Genomic DNA, 19,788 nt, shown 5'->3' on the forward strand with positions numbered 1-19,788 from the left:
TCTATAAACATGGGACTGAATGGTCATACAGTAACACCTAATGATCTCTATAAACATGGGACTGAATGGTCATACAGTAACACCTACTAATCTCTATAAACATGGGACTGAATGGTCATACAGTAACACCTAATGATCTCTATAAACATGGGACTGAATGGTCATACAGTAACACCTAATGATCTCTATAAACATGGGACTGAATGGTCATACAGTAATACCTAAAGATCTCTGTAAACATGGGACTGAATGGTCATACAGTAACACCTAATGATCTCTATAAACATGGGACTGAATGGTCATAGAGTAACACCTACTGATCTCTATAAACATGGGACTGAATGGTCATACAGTAACACCTACTGATCTCTATAAACATGGGACTGAATGGTCATACAGTAATACCTACTGATCTCTATAAACATGGGACTGAATGGTCATACAGTAACACCTACTGATCTCTATAAACATGGGACTGAATGGTCATACAGTAATACCTACTGATCTCTATAAAAATGGGACTGAATGGTCATACAGTAACACCTAATGATCTCTATAAACATGGGACTGAATGGTCATACAGTAACACCTAATGATCTCTGTAAACATGGGACTGAATGGTCATACAGTAACACCTACTGATCTCTATAAACATGGGACTGAATGGTCATACAGTAACACCTACTGATCTCTATAAACATGGGACGGAATGGTCATACAGTAACACCTACTGATCTCTATAAACATGGGACTGAATGGTCATACAGTAATACCTACTGATCTCTATAAACATGGGACTGAATGGTCATACAGTAATACCTACTGATCTCTATAAAAATGGGACTGAATGGTCATACAGTAACACCTAATGATCTCTATAAACATGGGACTGAATGGTCATACAGTAACACCTAATGATCTCTGTAAACATGGGACTGAATGGTCATACAGTAACACCTACTGATCTCTATAAACATGGGACTGAATGGTCATAGAGTAACACCTACTGATCTCTATAAACATGGGACTGAATGGTCATACAGTAACACCTAATGATCTCTGTAAACATGGGACTGAATGGTCATACAGTAACACCTACTGATCTCTATAAATATGGGACTGAATGGTCATAGAGTAACACCTACTGATCTCTATAAACATGGGACTGAATGGTCATACAGTAACACCTACTGATCTCTATAAACATGGGACTGAATGGTCATACAGTAATACCTACTGATCTCTATAAACATGGGACTGAATGGTCATACAGTAATACCTACTGATCTCTATAAAAATGGGACTGAATGGTCATACAGTAACACCTAATGATCTCTATAAACATGGGACTAAATGGTCATACAGTAACACCTAATGATCTATATAAACATGGGACTGAATGGTCATACAGTAACACCTAATGATCTCTGTAAACATGGGACTGAATGGTCATACAGTAACACCTACTGATCTCTGTAAACATGGGACTGAATGGTCATATTGTTTTGATACATGCTCCTGTTTAACCAGCTCCTGTTCCTACTGGTTGTGTCTGTAATACCACATTTCTTCCACACAGCTCCTTACCACTGAGCCCCCTGGGCAGCTAATAGCAGATGTTGTTTGTAAACCAGTATATAAAGGAAACCCTGTTCATAACCAACGTGTTTGTTTTTCCAGCCGCAGGGCTCTAGGAGTAGTGGCAAGGTACACAGCTTCGGCAAGAGGGACCAAGCCATCAAGAGGAACCCCAATATCCCTGTGGTGGTCAGGGGATGGCTCTACAAACAGGTGAGCCCTCCACATCACCCCACCTCAGTCACTGTAGCTACTGTATGGTTCAGAGGAATCTCCATAGTAATGGCTAAGAGTATAACTCAATGACTGTAGCTATAGCTAAGGGCATGGTGTTGGGGTCTTATGGTAAACTGTCCTCCACTCTAACGGGAACACACATACATCTCACGTCGATATTACATCTCTGTCATATTATGTCATGTCATTTACAGTGGCCTTCCACTTAATGCATAATCCAGGCTAAGTAATGATGAGCGCCCAGGTCTATGAGAATGTACTACAGTATTAATGACTGTGACCTTGTGGACTCTGGCTGAGTAAACAGGGAACGACAGTCATCATTTCTCATTATGAACCCCTTCTATGGATCTCTATTTACCGAGAGGACGGAGGGACGGAGGGAGCATGAGAGAGATGTCTCTTTAGGGGTGAGGTATAAGAGGACCACACCCAGGGTGATTGTCTCCTGTTGACTCATGCCCCCTGGCGCGGCTGGCACGGGGGTGTATGACCCTGACATGGTAACACGTCATCGACTCATAAGGAGTTAGTTAGACCTACTGGAGCTCCTGGTCTTGGCAGGACATGAACCCTGTTCTGTTCAGGGGGAACACAATTACTGGCTGTACTAATGAAATGTATGAATGTTCTTGTGCTTTCCCTCTCCCTGTAAATGGGTACTTTAGTGTATATTCCCCAGCTATGGTTTTGAATTAGAATGTGCATTAGAATGTGATGTTGTATTGCTGAGAGGGCTTTACATTCCATGTTGTGTTTCCCCCTCCAGGACGGCTCTGGAATGAGACTGTGGAAGAGGAAGTGGTTTGTCTTGTCCGACTACTGCTTGTTTTATTACAAAGGTGAGGCACACAGGCACACCGGCACACCGGCACACAGGCACACAGGCACACAGGCACACAGGCACACCGGGCCAGGGTTTAATTGAGACTAATTAAAATAGTCGCAGGGTGAATTGATTTGGTTATGAAATCCAAGCCAGTCCTCTTAATTCCAAGTCGTCTGTCTCTTAGTGGAGCTAAACCTTTCAATCAGAGAGACATGACTGCAATTAGACAAGGTTCTGTTCTGCCACAGGCTATTCTCTCTCCTCTTCTGTCTCTTTCTATCTCTATTTCCCTCTTTCTTTCACCTCTCCGCCATTCATCACACTGAGCTAGAGATAAGCCTCCAGTCCTGCTGCCTGCCACCACAGCGGCTCCTTGAATCATCCTTGAATTATGTCTCTCCAATTACATTTCCCACAGTCACGAATCACCATGCAGGAACATAATGGTGCATTGATGAAGCAGTTATGTCATGCTATTTATAAACAGCTAGAATCATTCAAGTAGTCAAGGCAGTGGGCCAGCGGTGAGGTGTGTGTGGTGGGTTGTTGTGTATTGTGTGATAATGATCACCTGCTTGTGTGTGTGTGTGTCCCTCTAGACAGCAGAGAGGAGACGGTTTTGGGGAGCATCCCCCTGCCCAGTTATGTCATCGCCCCTGTGGAGCCTGATGACCACATCAGCCGCAAGTATGCCTTCAAGGTAAGACTAGAGCGCAAGGGTGGGAACTAGCTCGTCACCGAATGGAAAATACTGTTACCAGCTACCTCACAGTACAACCATGCTGCATGAATTGAGAAACAGACTGGATATACAGTTGAAGTCGGAAGTTTACATATGCCTTAGCCAAATACATTTAAACTCAGTTCCTGACATTTAATCCTAGTAAAAATTCCCTGTCTTAGGTCAGTTAGGATCACAACTTTATTTTAAGAATGTGAAATGTCAGAATAATAGTAGAGAGAATTATTTATTTCAGCTTTAATTTATTTCATCACATTCCCAGTGGGTCAGAAGTTTACATACACTCAATTAGTATTTGGTAGCATTTCCTTTAAATCGTTTAACTTGGTTCAAACGTTTTGGGTAGCCTTCCACAAGCTTCCCACAATAAGTTGGGTGAATTTTGGCCCATTCCTCCTGACAGAGCTGGTGTAACTGAGTCAGGTTTGTAGGCCTCATTGCTCGCACACACTTTTTCAGTTCTGCCCACAAATTTTCTATAGGATTGAGGTCAGGGCTTTGGTGGCCACGCCAATACCTTGACTTTGTTGTCCTTAAGCCATTTTGCCACAACTTCGGAAGTATGCTTGGGGTCATTGTCCATTTTGAAGACGCATTTGCGACCAAGCTTTAACTTCTTGCGAATATAGGGGGTGCTGTTTCGACTTAGCATAAATCGGGCTCCAGATTTAACGGCTTCCTACTCAATTCTTGCTCGTACAATATGCATATTATTATTATTATTGGATAGAAAACACTCTCTAGTTTCTATAGCCGTTGGAATTTTGTCTCTGAGTGAAACAGAACTCCTTCTACAGCACTTTTCATGACAGGGAGTGAGATTTCAGACATCTTGGCCCCTGTTCCCAGGTCGGTTGTAAAGTCCCTGTAAATGCTATGGAGAAACACACACTGCCCACGTCTTCCTCTGGATGTCAGTACGTGGTGACGCTTTGAATGGAGTCGATTGCGCAATCAGGGCCTCTATAAAACACCAAAGACCAGAAGTAGCTTTCTTTTCCTGCCCGCGCCTGACGCAAGATGGACATCGGACTTGCCTCCTTCCAAGCTGTTGTTTAGCCAGTAATATTTCTCCGGTCAATGTTTTTACTCGTTATAGGTGTTAAAAACATCATAAGGTAGTTAATTTGAACCGTTTTATAGCAATTTATATCCGTTTAGGGCGATTTTATGGCATTTCTGTGTAATGCACTTTGAAGAGCTGGGCACTTTTCGATTGCATGGTGAACGTTAGTGGCCATTTCGACGGGACAAGAGGAGATCTTTCGACCAAAAGACGATTAGACCGGAGAAAGGATTCATTGCCCAAGATTCTGATGGAAGAACAGCTCATAGTAAGAACTATTTATGATGATAAATCGTGTTTCTGTCGAAAAATGTTAAACGCTTATGCCGCCATTTTGTTTGGTATAGCTTTGCTTGGCGCAACCTGTATTGAAAAGTAAGGATAATTTAAAAAATGTAATTCAGCGATTGCATTAAGAATTAAATTGTCTATCAATCGCTGTCCACCCTGTATTTTTTAGTCAAGTTTATGAGTATTTATGTATAAGACTAGATCACTGTCTAATATGGCGCCCGACATTTTCTGACCAGCTGGGCTACTTTTCTCATTGTCTAACCATGATTTTGGTGGCTAAATATGCACATTTTCGAACAAACTCTATATGTTTGTTGTAATATGATGTTACAGGAGTGTCATCTGAAGAATTCTGAGAAGGTTAGTGAAAAAATGAATACATTTTGGTGGTGATAATGCTATCGCTCTTTTTGCCGTGAATCAATGCTGGGGTAATGTTTGCACATGTGCTATGGTAATATAACGATTTATTGTGTTTTCGCTGTAAGACACTTCTGTGTCTTTCAATTAGTGTACGCTGTTTATTTTTAAGAAATGTTTTATGATTAGTAATTAGGTAATACACGTTGCTCTCTGTATTTTTTCTAGTCGAGTTGTGATGGTGGGTGCAATTGTAAACTATGATTTATACCTGAAATATGCACATTTTTCTAACAAAACCTATCCTATACAATAAATATGTTATCAGACTGTCATCTGATGAGGTTTTTTCATGGTTAGTGGCTATCAATATCTTTATTTGGCCGAATTGGTGATAGCTACTGATGCAGTAAGAAAATGGTGGAGTAAGAAAATTGTTGTCTTTTGCTAACAGTGGTTAGCTAATAGATTTACATATTGTGTCTTCCCTGTAAAACATTTTACAAATCAGAGATGATGGCTTGAATCACAAGATCTGTATCTTTCATTTGGTGTCTTGGACTTGTGATTTCATGAACATTTTATTTTATGATATCCCTGTAACTTTAGGCTAGGCTATGCTAGTTAGCTTTTGTGTTGGGGGGGATCCCGGATCCGGGTTAGGGAGGCGATAGATTTACTTCCTGACTGATGTTTTGAGATGTTGTTTCAATATATCCACAAAATTTTCCATCCTCTTGATGCCAATCTATTTTTTGAAGTGCACCAGTCCCTCCTGCAGCAAAGCAACCCCACAACATGATGCTGCCACCCCCGTACTTCACGGTGGGGATGGTGTTCATCGGCTTGCAAGCCTCCCCCTTTTTCCTCCAAACATAACAATGGTCATTATTGCCAAACAGTTCTATTTTTGTTTCATCAGACCAGAAGACATTTCTCCAAAAAGTACAATCTTTGTTCCCATGTGCAGTTGCAAACCGTAGTTTGGCTTTTTTATGGTGGTTTTGGAGCGGTGGCTTCTTCCTTGCTGAGCGGCCTTTCAGGTTATGTCGATAGAGGACTTGTTTCACTGTGGATATAGATTATTTTGTACTTGTTTCCTCCAGCATCTTCACAAGGTCCTTTGCTGTTGTTATGGGATTGACTTGCACTTTTCGCACCAAAGTACGTTCATCTCTAGGAGACAGTACGTGTCACCTTCCTGAGCGGTATGACGGCTGCGTGGTCCCATTGTGTTTATACTTGCATACTGTTGTTTGTACAGATGAATGTGGTACCTTCAGGTGTTTGGAAATTGCTCCCAATGATGAATCAGACTTGTGGAGGTCTACAACTTTTTTTCTGAGCTCTTGGCTGATTTCTTCTGATTGTCCCATGATGTCAAGCAAAGAGGCACTGAGTTTGAAGGTAGGCCTTGAAATACATCCAGAGGTACACCTCCAATTTACTCAAATTATGTCATTTAGCCTATCAGAAGCTTCTAAAGCCATGACATCATTTTCTGGAATTTTCCAAGCTGTTTAAAGGCACAGTCAACTTAGTGTTTGTTAACTTCTGACCCTCTGGAATTGTGATACTGTGAATTATAAGTTGTTGGAAAAATGACTTGTGTCATGCACAAAGTAGATGTCCTAACCGACTTGCCAAAACTATAGATTGTTAACTAGAAATTTGTGGAGTTGTTGAAAAACAAGTTTTAATGACTCCAACCTAAGTTTATGTAAACTCCCGACTCAACTATATGAAGGAGGTTTACAACTGTTAAGGAAATGCTAACTAACAGGCATTAGATAAAGTTGCTTCACCTTGGTTACAGAGTTAGACAGTCACACAGCCAGGGGCCTGTGTGGGCAAGCCAGACAACGTGGGCAGTGCTCCCTCTGATTAGTGTCAGACTGGTGGGTTGTTATAACACTCCATTCTTACCACATCAGTCTGGATCCTATCTTTAAAAGCACAAAAATTCATCAAAAAACCTATACAATCTGGACTAAGACTGGCTCTTCCTAATGTCTGCTTTGGCCCTGCCTGGCGTGCTATGTCGCTTTGACCTGTGAGTTTTTAGTGTGGGCCCTTCATGCTAACCAATTTAATTAACAAGAACACTAAGTGGGCAATGTGACTTCATACTTACCTGTACCTCTCATCTGCTATTTCATAACACACATGCACCAAACACTTGAGGCCAGTAGGTCTCAATAATGTACAGTTATTCAGGGAGTATCATCCCCAGTAGGTATCTTATCCTGGTCTGAGGTACAGTATCTGTCACTTTAAAGGTAGGTTTGGTAGTGGTGTTACTGTGCTGCTCTGCTCTCTGGCCCCTGTCCTGTCCTGTCAGTCAGTCAGCAGGCCCCTGTCATCACCAGTAGAGCTTTAGGATAGCAGCACTCTGAACCCCCACCACACTCCTCCAAACCCCTCTCCTCTCCACACTCCTCCAAGCCCCTCTCCTCTCCACACTCCTCCAAGCCCCTCTCCTCTCCACACTCCTCCAAGCCCCTCTCCTCTCCACACTCCTCCAAGCCCCTCTCCTCTCCACACTCCTGCAAGCACCTCTCCTCTGACCACTTCTCCAAACTCCTCCAAGCCCCTCTCCACACTCCTCCAAGCCCCTATCCTCTCCACACTTCTCCAAGCAACCCTCCACACTCCTCCAAGCAACCCTCCACCCTCCTCTAAGCCCCTCTCCACAGTCCTCCAAGTCCCTATCCTCTCCACACTCCTCCAAGCAACCCTCCACACCCCTCCAAGCCCTTCTCCACAGTCCTCCAAGTCCCTTTCCTCTCCACACTCCTCCAAACCCCTCTCCACACTCCTCCAAGCCCCTCTCCTCTCCACACTCCTCCAAGCACCTCTCCTCTCCACACTCCTCCAAGCACCTCTCCTCTCCACACTCCTCCAAGCACCTCTCCTCTCCACACTCCTCCAAGCACCTCTCCTCTCCACACTCCTCCAAGCACCTCTCCTCTCCACACTCCTCCAAGCATCTCTCCTCTGACCACTTCTCCAAGCCCCCCTCCACACTCCTACAAATCCCTCTCCACACTCCTCCAAGCCCCTCTCGTCCCATCCCATCTCCTTTCCACACTCCTCCAAGCCCCTCTCCTCCCATCCCATCTCCTCACCACACTCTGTTCCTCTTTCTCTGTGCCTACATGGAAACATCATTATCTCTCTACTCAGTAGGGCTGTGGGGGAATAAACACAAACACTCTGAATTCCTCTGCTGTTTGATTGTATCTGGTCCAGGGATGTTTCCTATTGCAGACATACAGTAGAACATACAGTATAACATATAGTAGAACATACAGTAGAACATACAGTAGAACATATAGTAGAACATAGGAAACCAATTTGTTCATGCCTTATTAACTAGTCATGTTGACAAACACGTGGAGTACGTTTACATACACCCTCATTATTCAATATTAAACTGATTATGGCAATAGTCATGTAAACGCCTTTCTCTGCTTATCTTAATCAGCGTAAGGTCAACATCGAAGTAAGCATACACCTGGTTTTCTGAGCAATCTTTTGAATTATTAGGACGTTCTGTGTTAAGTGTTTATTTAATTGGCGTTCCAGCAGTGTATTTGATCTGCGCGGGCCAGAAGCAGAACCAGCACCAGCTGAGCGAGCCTTCCTCTTTAGCTCGAGTGAAGTGAGTTTACAACAACTGATTGTAGGAATCTTAGAAGTAGTTTACAAACTGTATATGTCCCAACTCAGAATCAAATAGGCTTACCAAAAATAACATGGTTTATTTTGATTGGTGGTTTTCTGCATTTATCAGATTACCATCAGGTGGCCTGATTTCAGATGTGTCCATAGAAACAGGATTATTAGGGAAATCCTTCTTCTTGCATTGCATGTAAACATTTTCATCAAACTATTACATTAATCTGACTATCCACAGTAATCACATTATTGTGTGCAGGTAACCTGTTACGGCTGTCGCTCTCCTCATCCTCGGATGAGGTGAGGAGAGAAGGATCATCAGACCAATACGCAGCTTCAGGGAAATAAGCCATCTTTATTATAAATACGACGGCCACACGAAACAAAACAAAACATTTTCAAACTTACAAAATAAGAAAACGATGTAGAACGAAACCTGAACATAAACTCACATCAATAAACGTAAACTCACGGACAGGAACGTTACATCAAAACGCACGAACAGCCAAACAGTCCCAAATGTGAATATACATCGACAACACGAGAGACATCACAGGAGACAATCACCCACAAACAAACAGTGAGAACGCCCTACCTAAATATGACTCTTAATTAGAGGAAAACGCAAACCACCTGCCTCTAATCAAGAGCCATACCAGGTAACCCAAAACCAACATAGAAACAGATAACATAGACTGCCCACCCAAAACACATGTCCTGACCATAAACACATAAAAAACAACATAAAACAGGTCAGGACTGTTACATAACCACACTCGTTGCTGTATTGTTTCTTGCCTCAGTTGGCAGCAGGGAAAAGGATCCTCCCTGAGGGTAGTGGGGGGTAATAGACTATTTTCACATTTCAGTCAGTGTGTATGACAGACAGAGTAGACAGTAAGAATGGGTTTCTCTGCTGGGTCAGAGTGTTCACATCTTTCCCAGTGAGAGCAGAGGACCCTTTATGAAGAACAATTCAGGGTGAATGTTTGAGGTGCTAGTTTGACAGCGTTCAATTGCAGTCCTTTCATAATGTATCCGTTGTGCTTGGCTTTTTGTTCCTCCTGGGTATGTGTGCTGTGTGTGTGTGTGTGTGTGTGTGTGGGTGGTGCAGGCCTGGGTATGTGTACTGTGTGTGTGTGGGTGGTGCAGGCCTGGGTATGTGTGCTGTGTGTGTGTGTGTGTGGGTGGTGCAGGCCTGGGTATGTGTACTGTGTGTGTGTGGGTGGTGCAGGCCTGGGTATGTGTACTGTGTGTGTGTGTGTGTGTGTGGGTGGTGCAGGCCTGGGTATGTGTACTGTGTGTGTGTGTGTGTGGGTGGTGCAGGCCTGGGTATGTGTACTGTGTGTGTGTGTGTGTGGGTGGTGCAGGCCTGGGTATTACTCCTGCAGCTCACATTACATACAATGGAATTTGTATGACGATTGTTGCCGGGGGGGAAATTAATTATACATTTAAGCTATTTTCTAGCGTCTTCTCTCGCTCTCGCTCTCTCCTTGCCTCTCTCTCTGCCCGGGGAGGGAATGTATTTCACGGTTAGGTGAGAGGTTCCTGCTCTCAATACTGTTCTGCTAATTATCCAGTGCATGTATTTAAGAGGTCTCTGTTCCTCTCAGCTCTCTCTCTCGCTCTGGGTAATCACATATTCCAGGATCTTTCATTAGACAGGACCCAAGCTGTTCAGTTAACTGTTAACTGTCTCAACAGAACACTTCAACTGCCTATTGGATGAAGGTTAATTCTTGTCTGCTGTTCTTGTCTTGTTGTTTGTCGACTGTCTTGTGTAAGCTGTTTGTTGTTGTGATTTGAGAGATTTGTGGTATCTCAATGTTTTGTGAGAATGCAGTTTGGAAGTCATCAGAGTTAATGCAGACAACTACCAGTTAATAACCTATCAAAAACGCATGAGGCACTAAAGACCAGAGTTTCCCATCCTATCCTAGCCTTACCCCCGGTTCAATCACCGGGGGAGAACGCCAACTACGTTCTCTTCAGCCATTTGCCCTCTCCAGATTCTTGTGTTGTCGTGTATTGCTCTAATGTTGTGTATGCTGGTGTGAGTCTGTATTTTAGTCCGCTTGCTGCTTCCGCTGGTTCTAACAATAGCGTCAATGTTAATCTACACTGAACAAAAATATAAATGCAACATGTAAAGTGTTGGGCCCACGTTTCATGAGCTGAAATAAAAGATCCCAGAAATGGTCCATATGCACAAAAAGTTTATTTTTCTCAAATGTTTTGCACAAATTTGTTTACATCCCTGGACCCAAACCGGCTGCGCGCGTGCGCCATCGTGGTTAAAATATCAAAACAAACTCTGAACCAATGACATTAATTTGGGAACAGGTCGAAAAGCATTAAATATGTATGGCAATTTAGCTAGTTAGCTTGCACTTGCTAGCTAATTTGTCCTATTTAGCTAGCTTGCTGTTGCTAGCTAATTTGGCCTGGGATATAAACATTGAGTTGTTATTTTACCTGAAATGCACAAGGACCTCTACTCCGACAATTAATCCACAAATAAAACGGCCAACCGAATCGTTTCTAGTCATCTCTCCTCCTTCCAGGATTTTTCATCTTTGAACTTATATGGTCCTGCCTCCCATCTCCTCATTGGTTTATAGAAGCAGGTACCCACGTGCCATCTCCTCATTGGTTATACCCACGTGGGTGATTGAAAGACAAACTTTGTTGCCGGTTGTCTGGTAATACTATGAAAGTTTAGATGCGATCACCATATAAGTTCAAAGATGAAAAAGCCTGGAAGGAGGAGAGAGCAACAGCAAGTTAGCTAAATAGGACAAATTAGCTAGCAAGTGCACGCTGACTAGCTAAATTGCCATACATGTTTAATGCTTTTTGACCTGTCCCCAAATTAATGTCATTGGTTCAGAGTTTGTTTTGATATTTTAACCTGCATGTCGTGATCGCAGGTGTAATACATTTCTGCACGATAGCACACGATGGCGCACGCACGCAGCCGGTTTGGGTTCCGTGTTAGCCCTTGGCATCGCAGACGCTAGTTGGCGAGCGCGAGAGCAGTGTGGGTGCAATAATTGAATAACATGGATTTCTACGTTTATTTTGCGATGCTCGCGCACACGACATGTCCGGTCTGGTCAGCATGTAAGTGAGCATTTCTCCTTTCCGAAGATAATCCATCCACCTGACAGGTGTGGCATATCAAGAATATGATTAAACAGCTTGATAATTCCACAGGTGCACCTTGTGCTGGGGACATTAAAAGCCACTCTAAAATGTGCAGTTTTGTCACACAACACAATGCCACAGATGTCTCAAATTATGAAGGAACGTGCAATTTGCATGCTGTCTGCAGGAATGTCAGAGAATTTTATGTTTATTTCTCTACCATAAGCCGCCTCCAATGTCGTTTTAGAGAATTTGGCAGTACGTCCAACCGGCCTCACAACCGCAGACCACGTGTATGGCGTCGTGTGGGCGAGCTGTTTGCTGATGCCAATGTTTTTGCTGATGCCAATGTTGTTTGCGATGCTCTGGATCGACGTGTACGACAGTGTGCTCCCGCCTCCTCCATATCAGTCATCAGGACACTGTCATCACCATGTGAACCGTGGGATAGCTGGTTCTCACACTGGGCTGGGCCATCCTCCTCTCATCCTCCTCCCATCCATCTCTTTTCCACACTCCTCTCCAGTTTCACTGCCTTTCTTTCTGTTGGCCTCCATCGCCATCGCATTCAACAAACATTCAGTCTATCTAACCACATCTAGCTATAGCAGGCTGTATTTAAATGTTTCTGTTATATTGTACAACCAGGCCATATCATTTAGTGCCATGGAACTGGCTCATTTGATTAATATGTTTTGTTTTGTAAAGTATTTGTCTTGTAATGTATAGGACATTTACAGTATTAGGCAAGACTGCCTTCTCGTCTTGTGTACCAGAGGCATGGAATAGTCTACAATTTATATTCGGATAAAAAAAAATGTTGATTGGTTTATATTCGACTCATTCTTAAAGTCAAAGATCAGCCTGTAGATAAATCACCCAGGTTCATTACCCAATGAAAGCTTAAGACCAGACTAGAGGTTGACCGATTAATCGGAATGGCGGATTAATTAGGGCCGATTTCAAGTTGTCATAACAATCTGAAATCGGTATTTTTGGACACCGATTTGGCCGATTTTTCATTTTTTTACACTTTTATTTAACTAGGCAGTCAGTTAAGAACACATTCTTATTTTCAATGGCGGCCTAGGAACGGTGGGTTAACTGCCTTGTTCAGGGGCAGAACGACAGATTTTTACCTTGTCAGCTCGGGGATTCAATCTTGCGGTTAACTAGTCCAACGCTCTATCCACCTGCCTTACATTGCACTCCACGAGGAGCCTGCCTGTTACGCGAATGCAGTAAGAAGCCAAGGTAAGTTGCTAGCTAGCATTAAACTTATCTTATAAAAAACAATCAATCAATCAATCATAATCACTAGTTATAACTACACATGGTTGATGATATTACTAGTTTATCTAGCATGTCCTGCGTTGCATATAATTGATGCGGTGCGCATTCGCGAAAAGGACTGTCGTTGCTCCAAAGTGTACCTAACCATAAACATCAATGCCTTTCTTAAAATCGATACACAGAAGTATATATTTTTAAACCTGCATATTTAGCTAAAAGAAATCCAGGTTAGCAGGCAATATTAACCAGGTGAAATTGTGTCACTTCTCTTGCGTTCATTGCACGCAGAGTCAGGGTATAATCAAAAGTTTGGGCCACCTGGCTCGTTGCGAACTAATTTGCCAGAAATGTACTTAATTATGAAATAACATTGAAAGTTGTGCAATGTAACTGGAATATTTAGACTTAAGGATGCCACCCGTTAGATAAAATACTGAACGGTTCCGTATTTCACTGAAAGAATAAACGTTTTGTTTTCGAGATGGTAGTTTCCGGATTCGACCATATTAATGACCTAAGGCTCGTATTTCTGTGTGTTATTAGGTTATAATTAAGTCTATGATTTGATAGAGCAGTCTGACTTAGCGGTGGTAGGCACCAGTAGGCTCGTAAGCATTCATTCAAATAGCACTTTCATAAGTTTTGCCAGCAGCTCTTCGCAATGCTTCAAGCATTGCGCTGTTTATGACTTCAAGCCTATCAACTCCCGAGATTAGGCTGGTGTAACCGATGTGAAATGGCTAGCTAGTTAGCGGGGTGCGTGCTAATAGCATTTCAAACGTCACTCGCTCTGAGACTTGGAGTAGTTGTTCCCCTTGCTCTGCATGAGTAACGCTGCTTCGAGGGTGGCTGTTGTCGATGTGTTCCTGGTTCGAGCCCAGGTAGGAGCGAGGAGAGGGACAGAAGCTATACTGTTACACTGGCAATACTAAAGGGCCTCAAAGAACATCCAATAGTCAAAGGTATATGAAATACAAATCATATAGAGAGAAATAATCCTATAATTCCTATTATAACTACAACCTAAAATTTCTTACCTCGGAATATTGAAGACTCATGTTAAAAGTAACCACCAGTTTTCATATGTTCTCATGTTCTGAGCAAGGAACTTAAACGTTAGCTTTCTTACATGGCACATATTGCACTTTTACTTTCTTCTCCAACACTTTGTTTTTGCATTATTTAAACCAAATTGAACATGTTTCATTATTTATTTGAGGCTAAATTGATCTTATTGATGTATTATATTAAGTTAAAATAAGTGTTAATTCAGTATTGTTGTAATTGTCATTAATAAGATCGATTAATCGGTATCGGCTTTTTTGGTCCTCCAATAATCTGTATCGGTATCGGCGTTGAAAATTATAATCGGTTGACCTCTAGACCAGACCCACCTAATGTTATGTCAAGGGAGCCTTAAAATAGAGCCTTCAAGTCTTCCATGCTAAAGAGGGGAGAGAGCTGGGTAATAGCAGAGGTTCCTCCATTTATACTCACCTTAAAATCACACTCTTTTTGTGAAAGAGGAACTGTGGAAAGTAAGTAGCTGTTCTGACACGAAACATCCCCACATTGTTGATGTGTGTGGTAGACTGCAGAGCTGGTGAGTATGGATGTGGACCCTATGTCATGGGTCTGGGTCTGGCCTGTCCATTCAGCACTTTTCTCTGGGGGATTCAGTTGGGATCACGCTGGCACTATGCTGCTGAATAATACAGGACTCTGCAATCAAAACAGGCTTTGTTAACCCCACAGCCAAGTAAGATCGCTACAGCTGATCACAAGTCACAGTACAATACTAAACAGAAACACGACATGATGGTGGAAGCACGTGTTGTACACTAAAGAGAGGTTTTCAGTGATTTAGAATGGATTGCTGTTTGTTTGTAAATGGAGGATGGATTCCTGGTAGACATAGGGTGAATTCCAAATGGCATCCTAATTCCTATATGGTGTACTACATTTGACAAGGGCCCATAGGGCTCTGGATGCATTCATTCTGAGACTGCAAGGCTGTACCCAGACTCAGAGTTATTATACATCAGGATAGATGGAAGGATATTGTAACAGATAGTACAGGAATGTGCTACTTTGAAGAGTTGTGTAATAGGTACAGGCAAAATGATGGTCTGGGACTATGCATGGACTAGCAGGCAGGCCAGTACTGGGTGATACAGGTTGTATTGTAATGGGAAAGGCAGTAGAGGGGTTTGGGGAGCAGAAAGCTGTATAAAGGTTTTCGTTGTGCTGGAGGACTGGGCAGTGTAGTAGTTTGGGGTGGAACTGTGTTGGGAAAAGGCTGATCTGTGTTGTAATTGGACAGTAAGTTGTCAGTGGCAGCGTTGGCCCCCTATCAGGTCCGGATGGGGGAGATTAGCCTTGTGGTGGGGTGTTGGGGTGGGCAGATTTACAGTAGGGGCCAGACAGGAGGGCAAGCCCATTACACTATACTGTAGAGACGGATCTACTCTAGCCTGTAGCAGCCAGGGACCAGGGTAAGTCTAATTATGAGGTTTCTCTTTGTGTGTGTGTGTGTGTGTGTGTGTGTGTGTGTGTGTGTGTGTGTGTGTGTGTGTGTGTGTGTGTGTGTGTGTGTGTGTGTGTGTGTGTGTGTGTGTGTGTGTGTGTGTGTGTGTGTGTGTGTGTGTGTGTGTGTGTGTGTGTGTGTCTGTGTGTGTGTGTGTGTTGTGCTTGTCTCAGTGTGTGTTTTTGTACTGTGTATGTCTCTCGTGTGCATATAGGTGAGAGGTTGTGCTTTGTAACAATGCGATAGCTAGGCAAACTGGGTACGCTATGTTGAGTTACTGTAAGTTTGTGTGAAATTAGTTTGTGCCCAAGGGTATTAATGAGGAATTTGCTAATATGCTAACTTGCTCTCTCTGAGTCTTCATTTGCAGAACGTACCCATTGACCCCTCAACCCCTCCATCCCCTCTTTCCCATCATTTGTTTTGGTTCTGATGTGTCTCTTCTCTTTTCTATCCACAGGCGAGCCACACAGGAATGCGCTCCTACATTTACAATAAGAACTCTGTGATTGGCTCACAGGCAGAGCACGGTGGGATGAGGACGTACTTCTTCAGTGCCGACACGCAGGAGGACATGAATGGTTGGATCCGAGCCATGAACCAGGCTGCTCTCATGCAGAGTCAAGGCATGAAGAGGTTAGTCCCTCCCTCCCGCCCTGCAGGCCATCCCTAGTTGTCCCCATTATTCCCCTCTGCAGTGTCCCCAATAGTCTCCTCTGTAGTTTTCCCAATAGTCTCCTCTGTAGTTATCCCAATAGTCTCCTCTGTAGTTTTCCCAATAGTCTCCTCTGTAGTTATCCCCAATAGTCTCCTCTGTAGTTATCCCCAATAGTCTCCTCTTTAGTGTCCCCAATAGTCTCCTCCGTAGTGTCCCAAATAGTCTCCTCTGTAGTTTTCCCAATAGTCTCCTCTGTAGTTATCCCCAATAGTCTCCTCTGTAGTTTTCGCAATAGTCTCCTCTGTAGTTATCCCCAATAGTCTCCTCTTTAGTTTTCCCAATAGTCTCCTCTGTAGTTATCCCCAGTTGTCTCCTCTGTAGTTATCCCCAATAGTCTCCTCTGTAGTTATCCCCAATAGTCTCCTCTGTAGTTATCCCCAATTGTCTCCTCTGTAGTGTCCCCAATAGTCTCCTCTTTAGTTATCCCCAGTAGTCTCCTCTGTAGTGTCCCCAATAGTCTCCTCTGTAGTTTTCCCAATAGTCTCCTCTGTAGTTATCCCCAATAGTCTCCTCTGTAGTGTCCCCAATAGTCTCCTCTTTAGTTTTCCCAATAGTCTCCTCTGTAGTTATCCCCAATAGTCTCCTCTGTAGTGTCCCCAATAGTCTCCTCTTTAGTTATCCCCAGTAGTCTCCTCTGTAGTGTCCCCAATAGTCTCCTCTGTAGTTTTCCCAATAGTCTCCTCTGTAGTTATCCCCAATAGTCTCCTCTGTAGTGTCCCCAATAGTCTCCTCTTTAGTTTTCCCAATAGTCTCCTCTGTAGTTATCCCCAATAGTCTCCTCTGTAGTGTCCCCAATAGTCTCCTCTGTAGTGTCCCCAATAGTCTCCTCTTTAGTTTTCGCAATAGTCTCCTCTGTAGTGTCCCAAACAGTCTCCTCTTTAGTTTTCCCAATAGTCTCTTCTGTAGTGTCCCAAATAGTCTCCTCTTTAGTGTCCCAAATAGTCTCCTCTTTAGTTTTCCCAATAGTCTCCTCTGTAGTTATCCCCAATAGTCTCCTCTGTAGTGTCCCCAATAGTCTCCTCTTTAGTTTTCCCAATAGTCTCCTCTGTAGTTATCCCAATAGTCTCCTCTGTAGTGTCCCCAATAGTCTGCTCTTTAGTTTTCCCAATAGTCTCCTCTGTAGTGTCCCCAAATAGTCTCCTCTTTAGTTTTCCCAATAGTCTCCTCTTTAGTTATCCCCAATAGTCTCCTCTGTAGTGTCCCCAATAGTCTCCTCTTTAGTTTTGCCAATAGTCTCCTCTGTAGTGTCCCCAATAGTCTCCTCTTTAGTTTTCCCAATAGTCTCCTCTGTAGTGTCCCAAATCGTCTCCTCTTTAGTTTTCCCAATAGTCTACTCTGTAGTGTCCCAAATAGTCTCCTCTTTAGTTTTCCCAATAGTCTCCTCTTTAGTGTCCCAAATAGTCTTCTCTGTAGTTATCCCCAATAGTCTCCTCTGTAGTTATCCCCAATAGTCTCCTCTGTAGTGTCCCCAATAGTCTCCTCTTTAGTTTTCCCAATAGTCTCCTCTTTAGTGTCCCAAATAGTCTCCTCTTTAGTTTTCCCAATAGTCTCCTCTGTAGTGTCCCAAATAGTCTCCTCTTTAGTTTTCCCAATAGTCTCCTCTGTAGTTATCCCCAATAGTCTCCTCTGTAGTGTCCCAAATAGTCTCCTCTTTAGTTTTACCAATAGTCTCCTCTTTAGTTATCCCCAATAGTCTCCTCTGTAGTGTCCCCAATAGTCTCCTCTTTAGTTTTGCCAATAGTCTCCTCTGTAGTGTCCCAAATAGTCTCCTCTTTAGTTTTCCCAATAGTCTCCTCTGTAGTGTCCCAAATAGTCTCCTCTTTAGTTTTCCCAATAGTCTCCTCTTTAGTTATCCCCAATAGTCTCCTCTGTAGTGTCCCCAATAGTCTCCACTTTAGTTTTCCCAATAGTCTCCTCTTTAGTGTCCCAAATAGTCTCCTCTTTAGTTTTCCCAATAGTCTCCTCTGTAGTGTCCCCAATAGTCTCCTCTGTAGTTATTCCCAACAGTCTCCTCTGTAGTGTCCCCAATTGTCTCCCCTGTAGTGTCCCCAATAGTCTCCTCTGTAGTTATCCCCAATAGTCTCCTCTGTAGTTATCCCCAATAGTCTCCTCTGTAGTCATCCCCAATAGTCTCCTCTGTAGTGTCCCCAATAGTCTCCTCTTTAGTTTTCCAAATAGTCTCCTCTGTAGTCATCCCCAATAGTCTCCTCTTTAGTTATCCCCAATAGTCTCCTATGTAGTGTCCCCAATAGTCTCATCTGTAGTGTCCCCAATAGTCTCATCTGTAGTGTCCCCAATAGTCTCCTCTGTAGTTATCCCCAATAGTCTCCTATGTAGTTATCCCCAATAGTCTCCTCTGTAGTGTCCACAATTGTCTCCTCTGTAGTGTCCACAATTGTCTCCTCTGTAGTGTTCCCAATAGTCTCCTCTGTAGTGTCCCCAATAGTCTCCTATGTAGTGTCCCCAATAGTCTCATCTGTAGTGTCCCCAATAGTCTCCTCTGTAGTGTCCCCAATAGTCCCCTCTAGTTATCCCCAATAATCCCCTCTGTAGTGTCCCAAATAGTCTCCTCTGTAGTGTCCCCAATAGTCTCCTCTTTAGTTTTCCCAATAGTCTCCTCTGTAGTTATCCCCAATAGTCTCCTCTGTAGTGTCCCCAATAGTCTCCTCTTTAGTTTTCCCAATAGGCTCCTCTGTAGTGTCCCAAATAGTCTCCTCTTTAGTTTTCCCAATAGTCTCCTCTGTAGTGTCCCAAATAGTCTCCTCTTTAGTGTCCCAAATAGTCTCCTCTTTAGTTTTCCAAATAGTCTCCTCTGTAGTTATCCCCAATAGTCTCCTCTGTAGTGTCCCCAATAGTCTCCTCTTTAGTTTTCCCAATAGTCTCCTCTGTAGTGTCCCAAATAGTCTCCTCTTTAGTTTTCCCAATTATCTCCTCTTTAGTTTTCCCAATAGTCTCCTCTGTAGTGTCCCAAATAGTCTCCTCTTTAGTTTTCCCAATAGTCTCCTCTGTAGTATCCCAAATAGTCTCCTCTTTAGTTGTTCCAATAGTCTCCTCTGTAGTTATCCCCAATAGTCTCCTCTGTAGTGTCCCCAATAGTCTCCTCTTTAGTTTTCCCAATAGTCTCCTCTGTAGTGTCCCCAATAGTCTCCTCTTTAGTTTTCCCAATAGTTTCCTCTGTTGTGTCCCAAATAGTCTCCTCTTTAGTTTTCCCAATAGTCTCCTCTGTAGTGTCCCAAATAGTCTCCTCTTTAGTTTTCCCAATGGTCTCCTCTTTAGTGTCCCAAATAGTCTCCTCTGTAGTTATCCCCAATAG

The 19,788-nt window shown here is 43.2% G+C and overlaps 1 protein-coding gene across 14 annotated transcripts in view; it reads left to right on the forward strand.

Moving 5' to 3' along the window:
• LOC129854399 (pleckstrin homology domain-containing family A member 7-like) overlaps nt 1–19,788 on the forward strand; it is a 154,109-nt gene that overhangs the window by 90,314 nt on the left and 44,007 nt on the right. For 13 of the 14 annotated variants that reach the window (XM_055921386.1, XM_055921394.1, XM_055921385.1 and 10 more), the window contains 4 exons: nt 1,681–1,791; nt 2,585–2,657; nt 3,244–3,344; nt 16,218–16,393. In XM_055921386.1, the coding sequence (XP_055777361.1) occupies nt 1,681–1,791; nt 2,585–2,657; nt 3,244–3,344; nt 16,218–16,393 (461 nt within the window). The remainder of the gene's footprint in view (nt 1–1,680; nt 1,792–2,584; nt 2,658–3,243; nt 3,345–16,217; nt 16,394–19,788) is intronic. The other variant, XM_055921389.1, reaches the window with a different exon arrangement.

Source organism: Salvelinus fontinalis, chromosome 4 (assembly GCF_029448725.1).
Source record: "Salvelinus fontinalis isolate EN_2023a chromosome 4, ASM2944872v1, whole genome shotgun sequence".
NCBI classification, from domain to species: Eukaryota; Metazoa; Chordata; class Actinopteri; order Salmoniformes; family Salmonidae; genus Salvelinus; species Salvelinus fontinalis.